Consider the following 17852-nt stretch of genomic DNA (forward strand, 5'->3'; position numbering starts at 1 on the left):
CCTCCCACTCCACTTCCCTCCCACTCCACTTCCCTTCCCTCCCACTCCACTTCCCTCCCTCCCACTCCACTCCCTCCCACTCCACTTCCCTCCCTCCCACTCCACTTCCTCCCTCCCACTCCACTTCTTTCCCTCCACTCCCTCCCTCCCACTCCACTTCCCTCCCACTCCACTTCCCTCCCTCCCACTCCACTTCCCTCCCTCCCACTCCACTTCCCTCCCTCCCACTCCACTTCCCTCCCTCCCACTCCACTTCCTCCCTCCCACTCCACTTCCCTCCCTCCCATTCCACCTCCCTCCCACTCCACTTCCCTCCCACTCCACTTCCCTCCCCTCCCACTTCCCTCCCTCCCACTTCCCTCCCTCCCACTTCCCTCCCTCCCACTCCCCTTCCCTCCCTCCCACTCCCCTTCCCTCCCACTCCCCTTCCCTCCCACTTCCCTCCCACTCCACTTCCTCCCACTCCACTTCCCTTCCCTCCCACTCCACTCCCTCCCACTCCACTTCTTTCCCTCCCACTCCCTCCCTCCCACTCCACTTCCCTCCCTCCCACTCCACTTCCTTCCCTCCCACTCCACTTCCCTCCCTCCCACTCCACTTCCCTCCCTCCCACTCCACTTCCCTCCCACTCCACTTCCCTCCCACTCCACTTCCCTCCCACTCCACTTCCCCTCCATTCCACTTCCCTCCCCTCCCATTCCACTTCCCTCCCCTCCCACTCCACTTCCCTCCCCTCCCACTCCACTCCCCTCCCACTCCACTTCCCTCCCCTCCCACTCCACTTCCCTCCCCTCCCACTCCACTTCCCTCCCACTCCACTTCCCTCCCACTCCACTTCCCTCCCACTCCACTTCCCTCCCACTCCACTTCCCTCCCACCACACCCCTCCCCTCCACCACACCCCTCCCCTCCACCACACCTCTTCCCTCCTCGCACTCTTCTCCCCTCCCCACACCCTTCTTCCCCCTTTCCCATTCCCCCTTCCCTCACTCCCTATCCTTCCATCCTGGCCTGACAAATCCTACCCCTCCACTTTAATTCAACCAAATCCTTTTCCTGTAGGCCTTCCCCAACCCCTGGCCTGAAACCAGCCGAGTGCTGGTTTGTGACATAGTTTAGGAGCTCTTTATTGATGCTGATTTTTTAACAATTTATTGAGATGGTCGCCTCCTTGCAAGCAGTTCAGAAGGAAAAAAATGCCATTCAACTAGAGTGAATTTTTATGATCTAACCCACACAACTCAACAATTTTCCAAATTTGAGATGTTGGTCTGGAGAAATAAACCTACAATTGTTATTAAATAGAATAAAGTATATTTATTTTAAAGTGTTTGACACTAGAAAATGGAGGCATGTCTTCAGAGCTGTCCCACTATTTAGTATTATCATGGCTATTCTATGCTGGAGTTAATTCTGTGTTATTTCTACATATCCTGTTCCACGATCTATCAAATGTTTATCTTTCATTTTAAATGCTTCATCTTTTGCATTTTATAGCCATGAAATTTGCAAATAATGATGGTAACACACGGTTTGCACCAGATCTTTTTCCACGAGTGATAGTTCTACTCAATAACCAAAGTCCGTAGTCTCTTTTTTGCTCTGGTTTATTTTCACCCACATGTTTAGACCGTAATGGTGTATCCTTATTGTTTTCATGTGTTTATGCTTTATTCTTAATTATTAACTGTATGTTTGTGTTGTCATTTGTGAGCGGAGCACCAAGGCACATTCCTTGTATATGCATACTTGGCCAATAATATATTCCTTTATTCGTCCCACACCGGGGAAATTTACAAACTTATTCATTCATTCATCTATCAGATTTGTGAGAAGTGGTAAATTGGCATTTACGTTTAACTATCCTTTCTGCTAACAATTGAAATACTCTGCCCTCTAAGGTCAAAAGTTTAGTTTAGAGATCCAGCACGGAAATAGGCCCTTCAGCCCACCATCCGCGCCGACTAGCGTTAAAAGAATGCAGAATCAGGTGGTGATCCTGTCATATAGTTTTCATTAGATGAACTTGAGTTTGTTGTAATTGTTTATTCTTTGGTGTTGCTCAACTTTGTTTCAACAAGTACACTTGGTAGCTTTGAGGTTGTGCTACTGAATCAAATTTCATAATCGCTAGGTTGTATACAAAAACATTAACGTGTTAGTTTGTTGACTTTCCATTGTTGAAGATAAATTGTCTGTCACAGTGGTTGGAACATAGTGTATTTTGGAGGTAGATCATTAAGGTGTCAACTTATAAGAGTAATTTGCTTGTTTTGCAACTGCTGCATGTCTTGCTGAGTAATTTCAGCATTCTCCATTTTTATTTCAGGTTTCCAGCATATTCTGTGTTTGCTTTTGTGGGGCTGCTAGTCTTGTGGTATAGAATTGAATAAGAGTGCAGTTGGATAATTTTCCCCTATTCTGTCAAGATGTTTGAGGAAAAAAACTAATTTGGAAGAGTGTATGTGTTGCCAAGTGCCCATTTTGCAAAGTTACTTTTCAAGCAAACTAGCTCTTTGGTCTGGTTCTGTTAGAGCCACTGGGCTTTTTATAAAGGGACACATTAACCTACATAAATAGTAGCTTCCACTTTAAAAAAGATTTCAGCATGTTTGCATGTGTATGAGTGTTCATATACATAAATGTCTATTTGAGCAATGGCGTGAGAATAAAAAAAACAGAGGAAATGGAATGAATGTGCATTAAGTTTGTGAAGGAAGTTGATATGATAATTAGAGATTTTGACAACTGCAGCACAGGAACGGGCCTTTGTGACGGTTCCATAGGCATGCCACCCTCTGAGACAACATTTTACCTCCTGTCTTAAATAGCAAATCCTTGTTTTGCAACATTGCATCCTGCCACCAGAGGAACATCATCATCACATCCACCTTGTTAAGCCTCTTCAGGATGTTTCAAAAGTACTGCATATTGTGTGTGATCTGTTAACTTTGGTGTTAAAGGCAAAATACAATTCTAGCTTGCTATTGTCCAGCTGCGGTTTGGGTAAGTTTATGACAAACTACTTGGTATAATTAATCTGTGATCAAATGAGTTAGTCTGTGAGATGTTTTGTAACTTGAAATGTACATTTTAACCTGTTACCTATCAATCTGCAATGTTATTGCACTATTTAGATTCCTACATTTTTATATAAAATGCAGTTTCTTCTGAATTATTTTGAAGGTATCAGGGCAAAGACAGATCTAGGATTCTGAATGCATTCAAACCAAAATGTGCAAATGGGCAATTTATTTCTTGAAGCTATTAGAGAAAAGGACTTTTGGGTAATGCTTTCTCAATCATTTATTTCTGTAGGTAAAGATGGCTACTTGGATAAAACCTAGGGTGGCCCAAACACACAAACTAAGTGGAGATGGAAGGTAAGGGAAGTTTAAAAATAATACGTACTATTCTATGAAGAGGTTGTTCTTCTACTTTTGGGTGGTCCTATCATATTAATATTTCTCAATTTTTAGAAATTTAATGAAATTTCCTCTTGAATAGTCTGAAGTAGAATTCAATTGTTTAAATGATGCTAATTTCCATTAAAAAGAGCTCTGTTCTACAGTGGAAGTTGACTTGTGACTGATTGGAAAACCACTCATGTATTACGTAGAGCCAACAAATGCTAGATATTTTCTGCAAGACTTTAATTGATTACCTGCATCTTTTGGCATCATGGCCAGCCTTCTGTGACAGTGCATAGAATGGGTTCTTTGTTAAATTAAAATGGTTTCAACCCAAGGCCTGGAAATTGACACTTTTGCTCTCTCTCTCTCTCTCTCCCTCAAGTGCTTACGCGGCCACAGAATACAACGTTAACGTTGCAAGAGAAGCTGTGCCGAGGTATGGAAGATAAAGTTCAGAAATGATGGAATTAAGGTCGTGATCAAAACATTGTGCTTGAGGAACTCGGTAGATAAGGCAGCATCAATGGGGGAATGGACAGGCGATGCATCTGGTCCCGAACTGTCACCTGTCCAGTTCCACCACAGTAGAGGATTGTGTTCTGAAGCTTGCAATGTCAGCTTTCATATTTTACAATTGCTTTCTTGTATAATTTGGTTAACTGCAAAAGTTTCTGATATCTTTATTTTCATTGGATAGGTATAACCTCATTTTATAGCATTCATATTTATCCGTTTGTCCTCTTTTAGAACAAATGAAGTGGTGGAATATTATGGTGGTTATCCTGAAGGTTACACTGCAGAGGATTACAACTACACCTGGACTGGTATGATCAACTATTATGCTCCTGCATGTTGTGGCATTCTCAAAGTATTGAGTAGAAAATTAATAAGGTCGTTTTTCAATGCAATGTGGTTAAGGAATAATTGGAAGAGCAAATAGGATAATGGAGAGGCTCAACTTGTAGTTTAAACAGGAGGTCAGAATCTATGGTTTATTTAACCTGCTCTATCCTTTCCCAGGCTTGACCCATGATCTAGTGATGTAATCTCTCCTCTTTTTTCCCCTGTCCCTTCTCCACAGAGCCACTCCTGATCCCGTGTGTTCTGCTACTTGGTCACATGCAATTAAGTTGTGCTTAAACTACAGTCAGAATATTTTGATGCAAGTTAGGCATCTAAAATTAACCTGCTCAGGGTAATGTTTTGGAGCTTTGGCCTCCAAAGCTGTCCATGGTAATGAATTCCATGGAAATGAATATCGGAACGAAATATTTTTCAGCATCATTATTACTCTGCTTCGATATCCTTAAGTCTTGGCTTATGCAAATAACTTGAGGCTGTTGTGGGGCAGCAGTGCACAAGGAAGCTAGTGACTGGATTACAAGTCCAGGGTTTGAGGGATTAAATGAAATTAATTTATTCATCTTTCAGGATCTGGGTGTTGCTGGCAAAACCCAACGGTCCATGAGAAGGTGCAGGTGTGACCGCCTGAATCACTGCGAATTCTCTGGTGGAGGTACTGCCAAAGTGCTTTTGGGTAGGTTTAGAGTCCGCAACAGTGATGTGTTTGCTACTCACGGTTGGGTGCAACTCGAAAGGGAGCCTGCAGGTGCTTGTGTTCCCAGGTTCCTGAAGCTTCTATTCTTACCAGGAAGAGAAGCAGACAGAATCATTTGGGCGAATAACTGCGGTGCAATTTGTAAATTGTACACACAGTAGACACTTTGTGGTGAAGGGGATAAACAGCTGATGATGGAGCAGGCTACTATTTCCCGGAAGATGTTGAATTTATCCTCCGAACAATTTAATCTGTCTTTTGACTGATCCCCTCCCTACCTTATTCCATCGTCGGAAACAAGGTTGGGAAAGTGACTGAAATGTCAGTGGGTGGAGCAACTTGAATCTAGTGTCCACCACCGATTTTCTGGCAACTGGTGGTCTGACCCCCCCCCCCCTCCCCCCCCTTAATCCGGACAAAAATTCCCCACCCCTCATAATCCAGAAAAGCCCTGGAACCTACGGTGCTGGAAAATCGGTGGTGGACCTGTAGTATAGGTTCACAAACCTCTGACCTGTGCTTGTAGCTGTGTTTAGTCTGATTTCTGGGTAATTTGCTGGTAGGGGAATTAATGCATGTCAAGGATCGGTGGTCAAACTTTCCAATGGTACAATCAATTGACTGGCACATTTGCAGCACGTGTTTCTAGCTGCTGATCAACCCCAGTCACAATGTTGGCAAAGTCTTGCGACATGAAAGTATGGACTGTTTCATTGGGAGTTGCAGTGGAATTGAACTCTGTGGAAACAGCACTGAACGATCTAAGTTCTGACCTTGTGGTGAAAAAAGTAATTGAAGCAGCTACAGGTGTTTGAACCAAGAACTCGATCCTGAGGCACTCTGATGGTGATGTTCTGCGGTTAGGGTCATTGATCTTCAACAACCAAGCCAAATCAACCTTTGTGCAAGGTACAGGTCCAACCACGGGTGTGTTTTCCACTTGATGTCCACTGGCTTACAGGGCTCCTTCATGTCACACTTGTCAAATGCAGCTCTGGTGTCAAGGACACTCACTCTCACCGAGCTGGCATTTTTGAACTTGGGCTACTGTGAGATCTGAAGTTGTACAAAAACTAAGCTGGGCATCATGAACTGAGTTTGTATACATTGCTGGATTGCACTGATGCCTTCCCATCACATTTTGTGTCGGAGTTAATTGGATTGATTTGTCCTGGCTTTTGTGAATGTGATGTGTAGTTGAGCAATTTTCCACGGTGGATAGTTGACAATGTTGTCCCTGTACTGGAACAGCTCGATGATGGATGTGAAGTTCCCACGGAATTCCCCCCCCCCCCCTCCCCATTCTATCATACACCCACAATTCGGACAGTTTACATTGCCCATTGAATGAACTTAATGGGGTGTGGGAGGGAACCCTATCAAAACAGAGAGTTTGCAAACTTCATACAGCAGACAGTGCCGGTCGGGATTGAGCGCATGTTGCAGGAGCTGAATACTGGCTGTGACACTGCCACATGCTGTTTATAATTAGTTTCCTATAAAAATACCTATTTATCTCTTATTGCATATATATTGTGCGAAATATCTATAATATCACATGTCGATCATTGTTGGGCTACTCGAAGCAAATAAAATCAGCAGTTTTTAGAGTGAGAAGAGTTGGTTCGGCATTTAAATTATTTGGAGAAGTTGAATGCAATTAATTTTAAGTTTACAATTTACAGATAATGTTCAAAACTCTTACATAAAACTGTTTGATCCTATGAATGGCAGAACTTGTTTTCTCTCTCGCTCTCTCTCTTGCACTCACCCGCTCTCCCAACACTCTTATACATCTATCGTGTTTTTTGTGTATTTTGCAACAAAACCAACTTATGGATGGATGTCTGTAAAAACTGTACCTTCTGTCCGGTTCTGATTCTCTCAAACATTAGACTTTTTGGCTGGGTATTCGAGAGAGCCATCCAGTGGCCTTATTATGTAACTGGAACATGACACATTTAAATTGACAATGCATTATATTAAACTATTTCTGGACAACATCAAGGAGGCAAGGCATTCAGATTCATGCCTTAAATGTAAGGGTAGATGAATTACAAACTGCTTTGAAATTAACCATTGCCTTTGAGTTTCTCCTAGACGTGTTTAAAATATGTGAAGAAGCATTTTGCATGATCTACGATACCACTTTATCCCAGAGGGAAATTAGTCTGCCACCAGTCAAAAGTCACAGTTACAAGGCATTGAAAGTGAAATCTACATTTCAAATTATTTTAAATCGTACAAATAATGCGGCAAATTATTCAAAAATAACATATGACAAATCATGAAATGTTGCAATAATCTAAATTAAGTTTAATTTTTCCCTCCACAAAATAAATAGGTATTCTTGAGGCATCGCTGGCTGGAATAAAAATGAATCATTTGGATTTATTTTAAAGTAATTAATTGTATTTTCTTGGTCCTAGGAGAAAACTGCAGGCCTGAAGATGGTCGTCGAGAAGAATTTTATCAGCAGTTCTATAAAGAATTGGAGGAGGATTACAACAAAGAAAAGCACGCTGATTGTGTTGTCATAGCCCTCAGCAAGCAACAAGGGTAAATCTCTCAGGAATGTTTGCGTACTTTTCTATTTATTGTGGTGATAGAAAGCATGTATAATTCACTAATCCACCATACATTTCATGTTTGAGATTGCAATTTGTTTCATTGTTTTGATATCAGAGTTCACTGCTAAATTTGTCATCTGACTTATTAGAAGAGTATTAATGCTTCCAGATTATATTCTTTAACAATATCCTTTGAGCATATTGGAAGGCCAAAAAGTAATCATCGTGGCTTTTAAATGGGTAGAATTCTTTATCTTTGTTTCTGTGTTTTAAGGTATTAAAATGAAACAAAACTCAAGATGGTTCTGCATCTCAGTTTCACTTCTGCCAAAGCTTTGGTTTGTGGTTTGGGATATAGTTCTATAAGACCACTATTCATATTTGTATCATGACAGGTTGTTAGAATTGGAGGGTGGAATTGCAACGTTTTAGCTGATAACGATGCATAACAGTTGAGTCTGATGTTGTTCCAGTTTGGCTTTGTTTTGTGTGTATGCCGTGTGCAAGTCCAAGCATGTGTCTGTCTCTGCGTCTCTGTGTCTCTGTGCCTGTGTCTGACAGTGAGACAGACTTTGGATAGCAGGCCAGATTGGGAAACCGTACTGTCTTTCTGTTCTGACCCCAATGATAGTTGAGTTTATCGATGACAACCAAGGACATGCTAATGACAAAATTCATGAGCATATTGAGCGCGTTATGCCTGTGCCATTAGACAGTTGAACTAAAACCAACAAAGCATTTACATGATGCACAATAGACTGGTGCTGCTATGTTTAAAGGAATGCCAACAATTGTTTGCATCTGTTGTATTTTAGGCAGTCATTTGGTTGGGAAAGCAGCTATTGGGCACTTTGACAATTCCAGGCAAGAATGTAGAAACTTACACTTTGGGAAATTAGGGTGATATTCAAAATTAAATAAGTGAGAAGTTAAAACGGGATTTAGTGCAATTAATAATAAAAGCCTTTTGACCAGAAGTATTCATTCTGTGTCTCTCCCTTTGTAGAATTCTGTTGACCTGAGTATTTCAATAGTAGTTTTATTTCAGATTTCGAGCAGTTTTTTTATTTTTTATTTAATAGGATGTGGGCGGGCATGACTGTTGTACTGTTGGCATGTATTGAACACAATTGATCAATTCTATCTGCTTTTTAAACTTGAGCTGTACAGTTTAGAATGTTTCTATTTGTCGTGGAATAAGATCCAGATTTCATTATAGGTTGCTGAAGTTCTGCTTGTTATTGATGCATCAGTCAAATGAATTAGATGTTTAGGGTCTGTTTGCAGTTTAGGATTATAGACTTTGACTGATTAACCAGCCTAATCCATTCTACTAACAATCTATTAACTGTTGTATTTGAAATTTGATCCCTACCTATGTAACTCTTTCCTGTTATTGTAAAGAATTACTTTAATTTATTGCCCGGAATTAATGAAAATAGTTTTTTTAATGCAATTTAACAGAACCTTCAGCAAACATGTTTCAAACTTGGCTTCTGAAAGTATAAGTATATGAACATTAATGTCATGTCACCCTTATTAAATTGATGGTAAACCAGTAGAAACGAGGAACGTAGAATGACACAAAGTTCTGGAGTAACTCAGTGGGTCAAGCAGCAGACAGACCATGGATGAGTGATGTTTCAGGTTGGGATCCTTTTTCAGATCCTTTTAGTGATCCAGTTGCCAATTACTACTTCATCTGCATACGCACTCAATTATTTAAGGTTTAAGTATTATTTTTGGGAAAAAATGTGTGGTAATTTATAGCAAGTTAAATGTTCAATCTTGCTTTGTTTGACTAGCTAACCAGAAAATATTCCCCTGTTGCAATTTTAAGGGATTATGCCAAACTAATAGGACGTCGAGTGCAAGAGCTGGGACTTCTCGTGGATTTGGTCTATCTTAAATTAGAGTTGGCTCTGGATACTGCTCTGAAAGATGTTCGTGAAGAAGGTTCCCCCTTTTGTGTTGTCGTCGGTGGAGAACATCAGTCTCTTTCATCTTGCACAGTCATTATTTTGTATGCTGGCCACAAAGGTACCTTTTCAGCTTCCATAAAGATGCACTTACAATTCGTGAGATAGACATTTCCAGTAATGCCACCACATTTATATTGAAATGTTTGTCACGTGTGACTTTGGGCGGAACGGTGGTGCAGCGGTAGAGTTGCTGCCTTACAGCACCAGAGGCCCAAGTTTGATCCTGACTACAGGTGCTGTCTGTGTGGAGTTTGTACGTTCTCCCCGTGACCTGCGTGGGGTTTCTCCGGGTGCTCCGGTTTCCTCCCACACTCCAAAAACGTACAGGTTTGTAGGTTAATTGGATTGGTAAAAATTGTAAATTATCCCTAGTGTGTGTAGGATAGTGTTATTGTGCGGTGAGTGCTGGTTGGCGCGGACTTGTTGGGCCGAAGGGCCTGTTTCTGCGCTGTATCTCTCAACTAAACTGATACAGTAAGATGGAGTGCTTGCCCTTGTTTGAAATAATCTCCAATGTTTATATTCCTAAAAGGCTTTGTTATGATGTTCCTTAAATCAAAATATTGTGGTGTACCAGCCCAGCCTATTAATAACAATTCTTTGACTACAAGCAAAAGTACACCCTGCTTTGCTTGCTGTTATACTGAGATATTTTCTATGTTCCATTCCACTCTACAATGCTGGCAAATGTTGCCCTTACTTGGAAAGTGAAAGTAAGAAACTTGAAATATTTATTAGTCGTCCAATATTTTGAACAGGAGACCACGTAAACACATCAGGGTCAATGAATCAGTTGTGTCTGATTGTATGTAAATCATTTGTTAAAATATGCAATTAAAACTTTCCTTCCGCAAAAGCTCTTACTTTTAAACACTTCCAAGCTCCATCTCCCATTTTATACCATTGTTGAAGTTCTGCTCTTTATCCTTCTCGACACTAACTTCCCAAAGTGTATGTGAATTAATGACCTGAAAATTCATGATCTTGTTTACTTGTAAGTCTGAGTGTTGGTTGGACTAGCTGGGTACAAAGATGAATGGTTCTGCTCCATTCTGGTAGTCGGGGTAAAGTGGATTGCAGGACAAATGTGGACTATGGTCTGCCACTGGGATGTAACTGACTCTTGGTACAATTAGGTGGCATCACTGGGTGAATTGAAATTCAGATATAATTTGTGCAACGTTCTGTCAAATGCACTGATGGTCACTGAAAAGAACATTTAAAACTGTTTGTCGTGTGTGGCTGACTATCGTCACAGAAACTTTGTTGGGATATTTTTGTTTTATTCTGAACCCCTATTGGTACATTATTAAACCTCGGTGTCACTTGCCACACTGAAGTTTCCTTTCCCACGTTTAGTGAGATCTTTGACCAATAATAAAGTTTCCTCTGTTCAACAGAACATCGTAACATGCCTTTGGAAGATGCCTTGGACCTGATTTCCCGTGAGCATCAGCGTATATTTGGTGAGGCTCTGGAGAAAGAGCGGCTGGAGATTGCACACAAGGCGGCTAACTTGGCAGATGATTATCTTCACCGTGAAGCTTACAGTGAAAGCCATGTTGTGCCCAGCACCGTCCGACATCTTATGTTTCTGGTTGGTGATGGAAAACACCTTTATGCAGAGGAGCTGCAAGTCGTTATTGAATATTTGACCAAACGAAAAGAGGGAGTTGAAACAGGTTAGTTCATTATTAAATGCTGAAGTAATTCAGTGGGACAGGCAAGCATCTCTGGACAGAAGGATGGGTGACGTTTCGAGTTGAGACCCTTCTTTAGGCGCAGTCTGAAGAAGGGCCTCGACCGGAAACGTTGCCTATTCCTTTTCTCCAGAGATGCTGCCTGTCCTGCTGAGTTACTCTAGCTTTTTGTGTCTCTTTGGTTTAACCCAGCATCTGCAGTTCCTTCCTGCATAGTTCATTGTTAATCTGTTTTTGTGCTGAATCGCTGAAGAAGCAATTTAAAAGCAAAAACAAATTTGCTGCAAATGTTTTGATGTTGAAGATGAATTATCTTAAACTATATTAAGTATTTGTCCCATTAATGAAAATAATCCAAAGACTACTTTGGATTATTGGGCAAAGAGACACAAAGACTGCTGTCAGACAGGTAATTCTGTGCTTTCTCCTCTTGCCTCAGGTTGAAAATCCTATTCTTTATTTATGATCCATGTCATTGAATATTTCTCATTCCCAGTCCCCTAATTTCATCCGCACCATAACAGGCTTTAAACACTCAGAATAAAAGTACATACCTTTAGAAAGGAAATGAGGAATTTATTTGTCAGAGGGTGGTGAATCTGTGGAATTCATTGCCACAGAAGGCTGTAGAGCCCATGTCATTGGATATTTTTAAAGCAGAGATTGACAGATTCTTGATTAGTACGGGTGTCAGGAGTTATGGGGAGAAGGCAGGAGAATGGGGTTGAGAGGGAAAGATAGATCAGCCATGATTGAATGGCGGAGTACACTTGGCTGAATGGCCTTCTGCTCCTGGAAAATATTTTTTAACTGCAAATTGACAGGCAATCTGGCACAATAGTCAATATTTTAAGGGTATCCACAATCATGGCTATTATCTTGACTGAAAAAAGTTTAAATCAGGCAAGCTAGGAAATATAAACGCAAATAAAACTTTTATCATCTCCAAATCGCCCTTCAAAGGGCTAAGATAGGTTGTTTTAGACTACTGTTTGAAAACACCTGCCGGCAGCATCTCTGGAGAAAAGGAATAGGTGACATTTTGGGTCGATATTGTTCTTCAGACGGTCTGAAGATAAGACCCAAAAAGTTGGAATATCTCAGCAGGACAGGCAGCATCTCTGGAGAAAAGGAATGGATGACGTTTCGGGTCGAGGTTGTTCTTCCGACTCAGTCTGATGAAGGGCCTCGACCCGAAACGTCACCCATTCCTTTTCTCCAGAGATGCTGCTTGTCACACTGAGTTATTCCAGCTTTTTGTGTCTTATCTAGAGTTTAATTTGTTTTTTTGTAAAATTGTGCTACTTTCGATTTAATGAAAAATTGAACAATGTTGAGAATCTGATACATTTGTCTTGATAGAGGCGAATAGTAATTGGCAACACTATCAAGAGGAGAGAACTGAAGCTTATCAGTGGCCCCATGAAGGTAAATCAACAAAGTTTAGCATTTCAGTAATATTTTAACTGACTACTCTCGCCTGAGACAAAGGGCTGAAAAATGTGTATGTACTGCTTCAAAATTAACTGTTTTATCACGTAAATAAATTTACTGACCTGTGTCTTTAAATTGTGCCAATAATTCCTGCTAATTTCAGTGCAAAAAGATACCGGTTTGAAAAAAAAAGATCATGCTGGCGAGGAATAGGTATTTGGTGTTTTAAAATTTAAGCGTCTATTGTGATATGTTTGTGCTTTAAAGTTGTTTATTTTATTTTCCAGCATCTCTTGTTCAACAAGCTGCTGGAACTGAGAGTTACTATGACGTAGGCAGTGTTTCGCAAGCTTCCAACAAGCCCAAGCCCCTCCTTCCAACACCAGTCAGGCCTCCCCTTTTGGGTCATGCGCCTCTCTCTCAGAAAAAAACGGCTCTGTTGGGTGACCGGCCAATTAGGGCTCTTCTGCCAGCTCCAGGTTAGCACTTGTCCTCAAAACGTAATGCAAGAATGATAAAAATCAGTCTTAAATAAGTTAAACGCGTTATTTAGTTTCCGAGCCTAACTTCTCAGGTTATTAAACTGCATGTTTCAAAGTTGACTTTCATGGTTGCTTGGTAAATAAAAATCGGCTTTACCCAGGAACATTCTGAAGTATCTTTCTCCTTAATATCCAGCTCTTAATACAATTCATAAGACGTCTTGTTGGGAGGTCATATTGCAGTATAAGACGTTGGCGAGGCCACATTTCGAGTATTGTGTTCAGTTCTGGGGGCCGTGGTATAGGAAACATGTTGTCAAGCTGGAAAGGGCACAGAGAAGATTTATGAGGATGTTGCCAGGACTAGAGGGTCTGAGCTATTGGCCGAGGTTGAGGAGGCTGGGACTCTATTCCTTGGAACAAAGGAGGATGTATAAGATCATGAAAGGAATAGATCGGGTAGATGCACAGTGTCTCTTGCCCAGAATAGGTGAATCGAGGGCCAGAGGACAGATTCAAGGTGAAGGGGGAAAGATTCAATAGGAACCTGAGGGGTAACCTTTTCACACAAAGGGTGGTGGGTGACTAGTATAGCTGGGACACGTCGGTTAGTGTGGGCAAGTTTCCACGCTGTATCACTCTGACTCTACCGATGCCCTTTTGCAGTCTGTTACGCAGCTCATTTTGCAGCACGCTAGCCCGAATCAGAAGGTTTTGGGTCCAGGTCCCTTGTCCAGAACCTTGAGGTTATAATTGTAGGTTGGCACTCCAATGTCATCCTGGTGATGCTGGGGGTTCAGACAATAAGATGAGATGTTAAACCATTCTCCTCTGTCATTCCACTGAGCGTCAGAATACATGCTGTGCCACATTTTAAGACGACTGCAGAAAAACCTGGTGGTGTTCCCAATATTCAGTCTTCAATCATCATTACACAAGACAGATTATAGGATGATTAGTACACAGCGGTAGCAATCTTGCATTGCAATCTTAATAGTTTACAAGTACTTCATTAAACACTTTGAGATAAAAGCGTAAGTAAAAGCAGGGGTATGCCAAAGCGACACTCAAGATTGCTTGCCAATGAATATGACAAGGGCTGACTTTACTTTGGCCTCTTTCCTGCATATTCCCCATTACCTTTGAATTTCCAAAACAAACCCTCCCAAGATTACTAACGCCCAATTTATGGAAATTCCTGCATATGTACGAGTTCCCATGATATTATTAAATTTGGATGTCTGATGTAGGTGTGCACATTAGTTCCTATGAACAGCAGAACTAGTTTTCCCTCTCTTCCTGCTAATCATTTTTTCTTATCAGTCTTGGATGCTTTTGATGTCATATTGTAATATAATTGAGGTATGATTACCATATTGAGTAATATTTATTTTCCCAGTTAGACATTTTGGAGGCCTGTAAAAACAGATCTCATTCATTACCCTGTTATTACCTGAATATCTATGTCTGCCTCTGCAGAAATTCTTCCTCGTCTCTCTTTAAAAAAACACCCTCTTATCCAAATGTAATCCTTAGTTCTAGATTTCCAGATTTCCCCCATAAAGGCAAATGTCTGCTCAGTATCTACCTTGTCAGATTCCCTCCATCTCATCTTATTCATCTACACGCCTCAAAAAAAGACCCAATCTGCTCACTCTCCCTCCTAAGATAACCCCTTCATTCCAGAAATCAACATAGTGAACCTCTCTAAATAGCTCCCATTACAGATTCAATCCTCTTTAACCAAAGCTATGTCAAGCACTCCAGATGACGTCTCACTAAAGCCTTACACAGTTATCATCAGCTCTCTCCATATTTGTGCTCCATCTCTGTAGTAAATGGAGAGGGTACAGAGGAGATTTACTAGAATGTTGCCTGGGTTTCAGCACTTAGGCTACAGAGAGAGGTTGAACAGGTTGGGTCTTTATTCTTTGGAGCGTAGAAGGTTGAGGGGGGACTTGATAGAGGTTTTTTAAATTTTGAGAGGGACGGACAGAGTTGACGTGGGTAGGCTTTTCCCTTTGAGAGTGGGGAAGATTCCAACAAGGGGACATAGCTTCAGAATTGAGGGACAAAGGTTTAGGGGTAACATGAGGGGGAACTTCTTTACTCAGAGGGTTGTGGCTGTATGGAATGGGCTTCCGGTGGAAGTGGTGGAGGCTGGCTCGATTTTATTATTTAAGAGTAAATTGGATAGGTATATGGATAGGAGGGGATTGGAGGGTTATGGTCTGAGTGCAGGTAGATGAGACTAGGTCAGGGAGAATGGTCGGCGTGGACTGGTAGGGCCGGACAGGCCTGTTTCCATGCTGTAGTTGTTATATGTTATATGTTAAAGGGCAGATGACTTATTTGTAAGACACAATATAAATTGGGGTTTTTTTAAAGGAAACAGGAGCCATATTTCAAAATTTTGAAGGGGGTTAAGTTTAAAAAAATAATGAGCAACATCTGGATTGTTGAAGGAACATGCTCTAGGAGTTTGCCTTACAGGCTTGGGCCTCAATAATTTGTAATCTATATAAATAATTATATTGATTATTTAAAATCAATGATTTTATGTGAAATGTGCTCTTTTCATTTTACTGCAGGACATGCTTTAAAATTAGGTGCTCGACTCCAGTTACAGTAAAGAATGACATCTTTGAAGCATCAGAATGCATACTGCTTTGGAATAGTTTGTACCTTCAACACAAGATTATTTGATGAACACCAGAAGATTACATCATACCGTACTAATACCATGGGACACCTTGATGAATAGTCACAGACTGAATTGTAAACTCTAGTATTTTAGCATTTTAAAGCGATCCCATTATAAGTTCAAATTTATTTTAAAGAGGTATGCCCATTGTCATTCATGTACAAGGACCATTTTTATTGTAATTTATCAACGTCGCCATGAATAGTTTTAAAAAGATTGGGAAAACGCCTTTGATAAATGTATCTTTTGCAATAGTTGTTTATTTCATTTGTTAGATGTTTGGTTAAAAAACTTCCCTCTGTTCTCAAGAACCTCTTTTACAAGGTTATACTGTATGGTGATTTAAAAAATATATATATGGAGACATAAAATATACTCCAATACTTTTGGAACACACACTCTTCCATGTGAGTATATCTATAAAAGATAAATTGAGCAAACTTCACCGTACACCATAATCTTGGCCGGATTTGTACAACTGTTCACTTGACTGCTTTTGTACTGAGCATTGTGAGAGGCTGCATTGATTTAATGAGAACCAAAATGTTCAGTATATTCCAATTAAAGTAATTACATTTATTTAATGTATTGATAATACACCTCTGTTAAATGAAGTTTCAAATTATTTTCAAGAACTGCTAAAGGGTGGAAACTGGAGAACCATTTTGGAAACCAGAGTTTTCGGTGTTACATCGTGAGACTTTTTAAGGGGTGTCTTTTGTAACTGAAAAAAAATAAGTTGGTATTTGAATGGAATAAAGATTCCACTTTTGTTTAAACCTGCAAATTATTTGATGCAGCACATTTTATGTTTGATTTGAAGTAGAAAGGAAAGTGTTAGGTAATCCAACTCTGGTTCACGTTTTCTTGCGTTTGCACTTAACCACTTTATCAACAAACAATATTTTATTGGTTCTTTTAATTTTTCCCTTTCAGTTCGGAAGTTGCAAACTTTTTGTTTTAAATGCTCTCTTTTAAGTTGCCTATTTGGAGGTTAAAACTCTAAAATGTATTCTCGTTGTTTATTCAATGTTCTTTGCTCAGAATTGTAGATATTTTTCATTTTTTCCACATTTTTAAAACATTTTCTTTCAAAGGATTACCTATCCACCTGTCATGTCTTGTTCCAAAGCTTTTGGGTAATTCGCTTCAGTGAGATGAGTAATACTCTTCCCCATTGTTTTTAAGAGAAAAGCTAAAATTGTTGTTCTTACTGAATACTTTGCCCTGTATAGGAAAATAACCACATTCCATAATATATACTGCAGGTTTTGGTGGTTACAAATGTTTCTTTTTTGTTGCGTGGGGCAATACTTAAAGAGTGGAATGTTAGTATTTTATCAGATAGTTGCATACTAACCAACAAAATATTTTGTAATGGTCCAGAAGTAAAGAAATTAAAAATCTTAAGGACATTTGAATTACTTGTTGCCATCCTTTCCATCTCCATTTGGTGAATGTTAAATCTTATTGAAGCCTTAATAAGGATACATGATTTTGTAATAGCTTTTACCAAATAGGGAAGAATTCCTGTTTAACTTCGGTAGTAATTTGAATGATTGGTCACAAAGAATTGGTTTTTTTAATTGATCTTTCATAATTTTTGCATTGAAGGATTAAAAATATACTTGGTAAGTTGTTTCATTGCAACATGATGTAAAATGAAGAGGGCAATGACGTAATTCTATTTGCACCTCAGTGCCAAGGATCTCTTCAAAAATGAAGTCCTCATTGGGTAGGATAATTGGAAAATGCACAAAAAATAATCTTGTATCTTAATAATTTCACGGCCTCAACTTTGCTTTAAAGAGATAAGCAGAATGCACTCGCAAGTAGTTACTAGGTGGATCGTTAAGTATGGGTAGTAACCCCTCAAAATGGATCCAGCTAAGGCTTAATGGTGGCACTGTAACTGGATCCAATGAACTTGATTAGATCCAGCCCACTTACTGAACTCGGCTCCTGCCTATTTTAATCTAGTCCTGGCATTTTACGAGAGCCGTCTCCAT

General features: G+C 40.2%; 1 protein-coding gene across 1 annotated transcript in view; it reads left to right on the forward strand.

Moving 5' to 3' along the window:
- The window catches only part of LOC144594205 (nuclear receptor coactivator 5-like), a 22254-nt gene extending 4990 nt beyond the window's left edge, over window positions 1–17264 (forward strand). The window contains exons 2-10 of the mRNA XM_078400408.1: window positions 3319–3383; window positions 3796–3849; window positions 4161–4237; window positions 7401–7530; window positions 9382–9581; window positions 10924–11205; window positions 12586–12651; window positions 12945–13136; window positions 15731–17264. Coding sequence (XP_078256534.1) covers window positions 3325–3383; window positions 3796–3849; window positions 4161–4237; window positions 7401–7530; window positions 9382–9581; window positions 10924–11205; window positions 12586–12651; window positions 12945–13136; window positions 15731–15771 — 1101 coding nt within the window. The 5' untranslated portion in view covers window positions 3319–3324 and the 3' untranslated portion in view covers window positions 15772–17264. The remainder of the gene's footprint in view (window positions 1–3318; window positions 3384–3795; window positions 3850–4160; window positions 4238–7400; window positions 7531–9381; window positions 9582–10923; window positions 11206–12585; window positions 12652–12944; window positions 13137–15730) is intronic.
- Window positions 17265–17852: the final 588 nt, after the last annotated feature.

The sequence above is a fragment of the Rhinoraja longicauda genome, chromosome 6 (genome assembly GCF_053455715.1).
Source record: "Rhinoraja longicauda isolate Sanriku21f chromosome 6, sRhiLon1.1, whole genome shotgun sequence".
Classification (NCBI taxonomy): domain Eukaryota; kingdom Metazoa; phylum Chordata; class Chondrichthyes; order Rajiformes; family Arhynchobatidae; genus Rhinoraja; species Rhinoraja longicauda.